At 34.9% G+C, this 10,339-nt stretch overlaps 1 protein-coding gene across 3 annotated transcripts in view; it reads left to right on the forward strand.

The window, feature by feature from the left end:
- Window positions 1-10,339, forward strand: part of LOC129280610 (putative Polycomb group protein ASXL2) — a 34,045-nt gene that overhangs the window by 15,857 nt on the left and 7,849 nt on the right. Inside the window, exons 7-12 of one of the 3 annotated variants that reach the window (XM_064111851.1) lie at window positions 265-303; window positions 3,831-3,943; window positions 5,988-6,027; window positions 6,662-6,741; window positions 8,800-8,909; window positions 9,366-9,516. In XM_064111851.1, coding sequence (XP_063967921.1) covers window positions 265-303; window positions 3,831-3,943; window positions 5,988-6,027; window positions 6,662-6,741; window positions 8,800-8,909; window positions 9,366-9,516 — 533 coding nt within the window. Of the gene's footprint in view, window positions 1-264; window positions 304-3,827; window positions 3,944-5,987; window positions 6,028-6,661; window positions 6,742-8,799; window positions 8,910-9,365; window positions 9,517-10,339 lie in introns of all 3 variants that reach the window. The other 2 variants (XM_054916614.2, XM_064111850.1) reach the window with 2 other exon arrangements.

Consider the following 10,339-nt stretch of genomic DNA (forward strand, 5'->3'; position numbering starts at 1 on the left):
TACGTGTTTTTTAATTGCACTCCTTTACATGTTATTATGTATGATCCCTTGTCTTTCATATGAATATTCATGACTCCTATTCTTGCTTGCCTTCTGTGATATCATCCCTGTGTGTAGGGGATTATTTTATACCATTTCCTTCTCAAATAGACAACCATCGTGTTTGTTTTGTGATTTTGTAGGGAGTTATTTTCTACCATTTCCTCCCAATATGTATAATAGCAACAGTAATGTTTATTTCTGTGATTTTATTCTTGCTTGTAGGGAGTTATTTTCTACCAGATCCTTCCCAAAGTATCAACAGTAAGCAAATTCACCTTATAAAAAAAAAATGCCATCATTAACAATCATTTAGTTTATTTTCATTATTTAAAATAAGACGCTGAAAAAAATGAATTTCAGATCTTACATCATAAACCATTGTGATGTTGAGACTTTGAAAAAAAAATGATGGTGATCTTGAAGCTGAAGTCCACCACTACAAATGTTTATTTGAATTAATAGGAAATAATCAAGTGCACATCCTTTATGCAAATTAGGGAACTGACTACATCACACACATATTATTTATTTAGTATTATTCATAAAATATGAAATATTTAGATGTTATTTTCATTATTATAATCATGATGGGTTGAATCCTCACTGAATATGTGGTAACCCTTCCTTTGTATCATTCAGTGTGTGTGATTCAATAAAGAGCTCACCTAATACAACCTTTTGAAATTTCTGTGCAAAACTACTGCCAAAATACAGTCTTCAACTACTTAATAGTAAAATTAAATTTTGAATAAAATGTCACAAAGGAATGACTTCTCAGCAAATCTCTATACAGTGTATGTACAAAGTCCTAGTTCATGCAGTGGCACTGACGTATTGTGTTTATGATACAATATACATTATCTTTCATTACAATTTGATAACATAACATGTATGGTACATACATGTATCTTGAAAGGATTTTAGGTCCAAACCTTCAATTGTTGATGTTGTTAGTAAAGGGATAATCACACTTTGATGATCATTATCATGCTTTGAGATTCATTTATAGACATACTAATCCATTGAATTGCTTGTCACACCTTGACATATGGCAAGCCAATTGATCATTTTGCGTTTTCCTTGATTTGACACTCAACATTATTTACTGATATCAAGAGTTGACATTTGTTGACAAGAAATGGAATAAAATGTTAAAATGGCTTGCCATAGGAATGTTAACATGCTTGCTAAATTTCAATTTTAATTTCAGTTTTTTTTCTTCAATTTTTCAATTCCAATTTCATTTTTCAATTCTAATTCCAATTCCAGTTTCTATATCATTTCCAATTACAATTTTAATTATAATTTCAATTTTTGTCTCACCTGCATAGCAGAGTGAGACTATAGGCGCCGCTTTTCCGACGGCGACGGCGGCGGCGGCGGCGTCAACACCAAATCTTAACCTGAGGTTAAGTTTTTGAAATGACAGCATAACTTAGAAAGTATATGGACCTAGTTCATGAAACTTGGCCATAAGTTTAATCAAGTATTACTGAACATCCTGCCTGAGTTTCATGTCACATGACCGAGGTCAAAGGTCATTTAGGGTCAATGAACTTAGACCATGTTGGGGGAATCAACATCAAAATCTTAACCTAAGGTTAAGTTTTTGAAATGTCATCATAACTTAGAAAATATATGGACCTAGTTCATGAAACTTATACATAAGGTTAATCAAGTATCACTGAACATCCTGCATGAGTTTCACATCACATGACCAAGGTCAAAGGTCATTTAGGGTCAATGAACTTTGGCCGAATTGGGGGTATCTGTTGAATTACCATCATAACTTTGAAAGTTTATGGATCTGATTCATGAAACTTGGACATAATAGTAATCAAGTATTACTGAACATCCTGTGCAAGTTTCAGGTCACATGATCAAGGTCAAAGGTCATTTAGGGTCAATGAACTTTGGCCAAATTGGGGTATTTGTTGAATTACAGCCATAAATTTGAAAGTGTGTTGGTCTAGTTCATAAAACTTGGACATAATAGTAATCAAGTATCACTGAACATCCTGTGCGAGTTTCAGGTCACATGATCAAGGTCAAAGGTCATGTAAGGTCAAAGAACTTTGGCCACGTTGGGGGTATTTGTTGAATTGCCATCATATCTCTATAAGTGTATTGGTCTAGTTCATAAAACGTGGAAATAAGAGTAACCAAGTATCACTGAACATCTTGTGCGAGTTATAGTAGTTTTCAAAATCAGCACTGCTGCTATATTGAATCGCGTGATGCAGGTGAGACGGCCAGAGGCATTCCACTTGTTTAAAATGTCTATTTCTTTTTCAGTTTCTGATTTCAATTTTAATTTCAATTTCAATTCTAATTTCAATATCATTTTCTATTTCAGTTTTAGTTCATTTGCTCATAAAAATCATCCAGGTGTGACAACCTAAGCAAAATAATCATCCGTTGAATCACAATTCATTTGATATTTTCATTAACATTTCAATTTTTTTTACTACTTGCCACAAAACTTTACAAATATTGTTTTCTTGTACATACAGTGCAGGCTGTTTGTGTGATCAATGTTGGGATGATTGTGTCGATAAGTGACATCATCACTCAATATTGAACTGTTGACGACTAGGGGCCCGTTTCATAAAACTTTGATTATAATTACTAAGTGTGCATTTGTTTTAAGTCTTTATGAAACTGGCCTGTGATCGACAAAGTTTGATTATTGGAGCTGTGTTTAGCATCCCTATTCAAGCTCCCAGAATCCACACCAACAGAGTACTGTACTTGAAATCACCCTTTTTATTTATCATTTTAGATATAAAGGATTGTTTCATGTTTCCTTTTCTCACAGATGCATGTTGTTTCATTTCTAGCACTCTAATATAAACAACTAACAGGGTCCTTTAAGACAAATCTTGGCGATGGATCTTATGATTGCCCCCACTTTTGTCAAAAACCGTTTACAAAAATTTAAAAATTACCATATGATTGTGATTTTTTGCATGTTCAGCCCCCCCACTTTGAAAACCGTTCCGTGGCCCCTGGATTGATTTACATGATGGATTTGATTGTTCATTTTGGTCATTGAAATCAGTCATGAAAAACTTTGTTTTATGATCATTGCTTATGATTTGTGTTTATGGGATTCAAAAATAAATAATTTTGCAAATGAATAAAATACTTTTTGTTTCAGGATTCATGTCTTGATGTAATCATAATATTTTTTGTATTAACATTATCATTTTTGTTTGAAATTAAGGTACTTTCTACATGTATGTACGTTGTAAAAATTATTCAAATAAAAGTCCATAAAAATCTTCACATTCATTTTCAATGGACTTAACTCTATTTTCATTTTATGCAAATCTACTTGTGTTAATAATAGGAGACTCTGCAGTGTCCCTATTTTCAGGTTCTGTCTTTCCATTTGTCGTTCTTTCTCGGGTTTCAGGATTGGAATCTTACATGTAGAAAAGATCAAGACAAGAGTAATTTTTATTACTCAGCGAGTTAGAGATTGGAACAATCTACCTCAGGAAATTGTAGAGCCAAAGTCATTGGAAATTTTAGAAAATTGGATTGACAAATTTTGGTGGAATGAGAGATTTTAAATGCCTCAAATTCCAGATGCAGATTCAAGTTTAAATTAGCCATAGAAAGATAGTAACACTCAACCTCAACGTTAAGACAGAATATCTATAGAGATCCTATTCATCCGTATCCTGATGTTACATGTATGTGACACTTTGCATGTATTTTCCTCACTGGCACCAGTGGCTAGTTGGATAAAAATTAATTTTTTGTTTGTAATTTGAAAGCAGATGAAGTAGATAGTGCCAAACCAAGTCCTGACGTTGATCATAGAAATCATATGCTACCAAGATCACAGACTATTAGTGAGATATTAGCCTCCCTTCCAGGCTTCAGTGGAAAGGTAACTTTCAATTTCATTTTATTTTTTACACTTTCATTTTATTTATGTTATAACAAAGAAAGCTTGGTGTAAAGGTTATGCTATTGTTTTTCTAACCCTAAGTAGACTGGGCTATTTCGATGTTAGAAGACGGGGGGGGGGGGGGCTGATTCAGCCCCCCTTATGATCTCGGCCGTGAATCGCGCAATCGCGACGAAACTTGGCACGCGCAATAGCCATGGCATAAGCTACAAAACTACAAGATCAAATTCTTCGAAAAATCTCATTGCTAATTAATTATGCTAATTTATAGGTAAAATCAAAAGTTTGATTTAATTAACTAAATAATGCCCCTAAAAGGCTAATTTTTGGTACACACACACACTTTATATGAATCTGATCAAATGTACTAAAAAAAATTCAAAATTACATTTATTTTCTTATTTTATTTTATTGTTTTCTAAATTTCTTTGTTTTTCGACTTTCTGTTTTTTATTGTTTTTTCAATGGAAATTGTCGGGGAATTTATTTTGACCATAAATAAGATGGAATTAATTGATTTCAATAAGTAAAAGGAAAAATAATGATACATTTATGAATTTTGGCTAAAAACACTATTTGCATTGGATTTGTACACAAATTCACGTTATGGTGCAATTTTGGGTCTGCATGCACTTACGAAATGTTGCGTAATTTCAGAACCGCGTACCCGGGGGTCGCAAATTTGGTCTCAAAAGTTGCGCGAGACTTGAATGTAAAAAGTCAGTGAGCCACACGGTCAAAAAATTTCGCGCGGCGGAATAAGCCAGTTCGTAGTTCCTTTCTGCGCATGATCAAAAGATTCTACGCATGATCAGAGGAAGGTCATTTGTACTAAAGTGACATGGTGGTTTAAAATCTAATGAGATAAACACCAACTTTAATGTCTTGATTATTCATATATTCTTTTGAATTGTGGTTTTCATTTACATCCACAAAAAACAACAACGCGTCCACGAACGACTGGTTTTCACAGTTTGCCAAGTACATTGTGCAACATGCTATGATATGCATTCAAAGTAGGAATGCAAAAAATACCTTCATAAAGTGTTCATTGGTGTGCTATTCTAGTCACATGGTCTATTCAATTTCTTCATCCTGCTATGTAAGGCAAGCTTACGTAATATTTTTCTTTGAAATCTGCCTATCATAATGAAAGAAATGAAAGGTCATTTGACCGAAAATTGTCCATGAGTAACTACGAACTGGTCTATTATCACGAAAAATGTCGAGGGGGGGGGGCTGAATCAGCCCCCCCCCCCCCCAGTCTTCTTAGGGTTAAGGCCTAAAGCATGACATTTCATCAGAAAAGCAGTCCTGAGATATTTTGTTGATTTACTATGTAATTGGTTCGGGAGACATCAATGAAGGATGCAACATTTCCCAAGAATGGAAAGTAAAAGAAAATTTAATGTATTTTTTTGTTGCTGCAAAGTTTGTTGCAAAAGTGAAAGGCTTATCCAGTTAAAGAATAGAAAGACCATTGATTTTCATGATTATATTTTTTTTATCATTACCCAGATAATATGGTGATAATGTTAGATGTTGATGTATTTTCCACCATAATGCAACTCTCAAAATCATGTATAGATTATGGTGTGGCTGTTGATCTACTATATAAGTACATAGTTCCATGGCACCATTTCAAAGAGATGCTGAATCCTTTTCTTTTTATTTCCTGTGATGTTTTAGTCCAAACTTCAAAGTTTAAATCCAGTTTTGTCTTCATAGAATTTTGGTGGTTGGATTCATCTCATAGTCGCAGCAGTCACTGTTACCTCCTCCCACCAATTTATAGTATGCAGTGCATCTTCCATCCCCTAACCAAACCCTCCAACTCTCCTCTACTTGCCTCTTCCGAGTCTTTTTTGGCCAACCCCTCCTCCTTCAACCCCCACATCAAACTCAAAAGCCATTCTTTAAATATACTCATTATCCCTGTCTGGCAGATGCCTATCTAGGAATTTGACTTTTATTTTTAATTCATATCTAATAATGAAAACCCTATTTTTTTCTTCTTCTGTAGCCACGGCGGAGGCACAAGAAAAACAAGAAGTATGGCTCATGTAAGTTGAGAACATTGCAAGAGATGTTTCCTAGTATTGACCAGTTTACCTTAATAGGCCATAGTCTGCTTTACATGTAACTTTGTCCCCCTAAATTATGGAAACCTGGAAAGTTAAAGTTTTCTTTATATTGCATGTTTCTTTTATTTACTTTGCTATTTCCTCATGCATTAACTATTTTAGAAATTATTCCAAGACAATTATAAATGATTGGAATGTCAAATAAACTGATAAATGAACCTTTACTGTTAGCACTTTGTATTACAATTTGCGATCCACCACTTTAGACCAGAGGTTAATTCATGCATGAGATTAGTAATGGCTGTTTAAGTAAATTTGAGTAAATTGAATGCAGTGACATATAAATCTTGCACAGACTGGCAAACTTTGAGCAAAAACTCTCTTGGGTTTAATATTGTTTTGTTTTGATTCTAAATATGTTTATTATTGAAATTATATTATGATAATCTAAGTTTGATTTTAAAATCAACTTCAAATTACTGATTTATAAAAAAAACAAATTCCTTCTGGGTCATGTGTCTACATTTATCTATTATATGTTCATATAGATATATTTGGTATAGAGGAATTTGATACGTATTATACCTCTTTTATTCTTTTCTTTCTTTGGCAGCACCTTTTCCAGACTTTAGGAGAAAGTCTCAAGTTGACCTAGAAACCCCCAACTCTGTTCTTGCCAATGTAAATTTAAAGGTTAGTATATTAAAGGAGAATGAAACCCTTGAAACCAGCTGAATCCATATCAAAGAGAAAAATCAAAGAAACATATTGTTGAAAGTTTGAGGAAGATTGAATGAATAATAAGAAAGTTATGAGCATTTGAATGTCGAGATCACTAATGCCATGTAGATCCTCCCATTGGCAATGCGACCAAGATCTGTGATGTCACACACGTACAACTCCCTCATTACTTAAGTACTTATTTCACTTATATTCTCACTTTTATAGAGTCTATATCACACAGTGAGGTGTTCTCTTTATGAGAGGACAAGTACAGAGGTTTCACAACATTATATCATTGATGAATTGTTTGTCATATGATTAGAATGAGCAAAAAGAGATGTTTTGGGGTATATTTTCAGTGTCCAAAAGGGGAGAGTTGTTCATCTGTGACATCATAGATCTTGGTCGCATTGCCAATGGGAGGATCTCCATAGCATTAGTGATCTCGACATTCAAATGCTCATCTCTCTTCTATTGCTAGTCCTATTTTACTCAAACTTTTGTTGATCTTATTCTTGGATTTTTCTGCTTTCACAAAAGCTAACTTGCTCCAAGAGTTTCATTCTCCTTTAAAGGGATGAATTACCTTTGTTGAAAGTAGCCAAACTTGCAAAAATAAGAGGTTTATTCTGTATCTTTTCCTTGGAGTGTTGTGGCCCAGTTGATTAGTCTCTGGACTTTGAAACAGAGGGTTGTGGGTTCGAATCCCAGTCATGGCGTAGTTTCCTTCAGTAAGAAATTTATCAACATTGTGCTGCACTTGACCCAGGTGAAGTGAATGGGTGCCCAGTAGGATTCATTTCTTGAAAGCTTTAGCGCCTATATGGCGGCTCAGCTATAGCCGGGGTAATGATGTGATAACAAAGTACATGTATCATGCGCAGTAAAGTATATGCATAATGTAACTGCAATATATGATTGACCATATTATTATTATTATAACAAAATTTAAGTCATTAACCATCTAAGAAGGCAACAAATTTGGAGGCCATGCCTGCCAGAATTTTGTATATATATATATATTAATAATAATAATAATAGTGGTTATTTGTATAGCGCACAGGTCCACATTAAGGTGCTCATGGCGCTTAGGAAAAAAAAAAAAAAAAAAAAGGAAAGAGAAAAAGAAAGAATAATAAAATAAAATATCTCCTGGACAAGGCAAATTAAATTATTAATTTAATCATTTCAGGGGAATAGATAGGTTTTTAGTTGGGATTTGAATGATTCTGTAGAAGACAACTGTCGAATTCGTAGCGGGAGTTCGTTCCAGAGTTTTGGACCCATGACAGAGAAAGCCCTATCCCCCCATGTGTGTCTGGTTCTTGGTATCTGAAGCAACAATGTATCTGATGAAGAACGAAGACTTCGTGTCGGGCAATATCGAGAAATTGAGTTGCACAGGTATAAGGGGGAAACAGAGTAGACAGAGTGATGAACTAGTAACAAAATTTTGAATATAATTCTTTTATCAACTGGTAGCCAATGGAGAGATCGGAGAATGGGAGTTATTGAATCAGACTTCTTTGTCAGTGTCAGTAGGCGTGCTGCAGAATTTTGTAGTCTTTGAAGTTTTATTATGTCCTTCTTAGGTAAATTGATGGATATATTATAATAAAAACAATATTTTATTATATTATAAATTTACAAGAGAACACCTGAATTTCCCTATCATTACAAAGCTTCTTCTTTATTTATTTTTCTCCAGTTGCTCTCCTCTGCAGTTGCTTCATCTTGAAATGTGTAGATTTGTTTTGACAGCCTGATTAAAAATAACTGAGAGATGCCGACATTAAAACTAGAAAGAAAAAACCCATTTGTAATAGGTTTTCATTGCCGTCAGAAACCATTAAGAAAGATACATAACTTGTATATTGAAAATTGTCTACAAGTGGCTGAGAGAAAAAACATTAAAAAATATGACTCATTATTATACCCAAGGAGAGTTTAACATGATGAAGAACTCTCTCGTTTAAGGGGTAGAGTAAAGTTTAATTTTTTTCTTTCTAAAATTCTAACCCTAAACAGAATCTGATTAACAAGCACACATTTACCAGCCTTCCTGCTCATCATCAACACAAACTCCTCAAGATGCTCCCTAACAACGATAGACATAAAGGACCTGATAATTGTCTGAGGTAAGACTCATCTAGCAACACAATGAATGATGTTTCACACTATTAAGCATGTGCTGTACAATGCATCTTTGAAAGTGTAGAAATGAGTTTTGCATGGGGGGAGAGATGGGATGAGAAGGGGCAAGATCGGATGGGAGGGGGGGGCAAGGAGGGATGGGAGAGGTGAGATTGGATGAGAAGGGGCAAGATCGGATAGTGAGGGAGGGGCAAGATCAGATGGGAGGGGGGGGGGCAAGGAGGGATGGGAGAGGTGAGATTGGATGAGAAGGGGCAGCAAGGGGGCAAGATGGCATGTGGAGGGGCATGATAGGATAGGGATGAGGGAGATTGGATGGGGGCAAGATTGGATGGGGGAGGGGAGATACTGTGTGTGATATGCAGTCAGTAATCCTATTTTTTTAGGAAGATCATCAAATGCTGAATACAACCCAATTAATCTATTTTTCCTTTTGATAGATTGGGAGGTACGGCCCTGGATAATGAATTCTTTGCGAGGGCGTGTACCAAGTGGCGTGAACGTCTTGCTAGCGGAGAATTCACGCCCGAATCACAAGCCAAGCTGAAGGCTGAGCTGGACAAGGAGAGGGCCAAGTTAGATCCTTGGAAGGTCAGTATCAAAGACTGTTTGAACATGATATTGACTTATTCAAAACCTAATGTGATCATCTTTATTCCTCAAATTGGCAACATTGGTATTTTTGTGTTCTTTTTATCTGCTAAAATGCCATGTGATAAATATAGCTTTATAGAGAATATCCCTGATAATTTGCTTTCTTGCATGGAAAATAGCAAGTTTATATTACTATGTCAATGTTGCTAATTGAAGGATTTTAGTGATTTTTCTTCTTCGATCATAGTCTATGCATTAGCAAGATCTCTTGCCTGATATATAGCTGGAGGAGTGTTCATGGATGAAATTTGGCACAAAATGAAGCTGCGCAATTTGAAGATACAAATTTACTTTCTGCCTTTTTCTCATCACAAATGGTCTAATTCTAGTTTGTAACAACCAGTTGGTCTACTTAAACGTTGGTCTAGTTAGCATTTAGCTTGTTTACTTATTTCTTGTTTGACTATTCCCATTTTGCAAAATATCCTCCTGGTCTAAAACAATTTATTCCATGTTGTCTGATAGATTGTTAAGGAACCAAATTTTCATTGGATAAATTGTGAAAAAGTTGAGGAGACAAAGAGGAAATTAGACCATCTGGTCATTGGACTAAAATTGAAGTTAGTCCAAGTGATGGAGGTCCCAAGTGACAATAAGCCAGTTCGTAGTTCCACGCTGCGCATGGTCAGAAGATTCTGTGCATGATCAGAGGAAGGTCAATGGTACTAAAGTGACATGGTGGTTTAAAATTTAAAGAGATAAGCACCAACTTTGATGTCTTGATTATTCATCTATTCTTTTGAATTGTGTTTTCATTTAC

The sequence above is a fragment of the Lytechinus pictus genome, chromosome 17 (assembly GCF_037042905.1).
Source record: "Lytechinus pictus isolate F3 Inbred chromosome 17, Lp3.0, whole genome shotgun sequence".
NCBI lineage: Eukaryota > Metazoa > Echinodermata > Echinoidea > Temnopleuroida > Toxopneustidae > Lytechinus > Lytechinus pictus.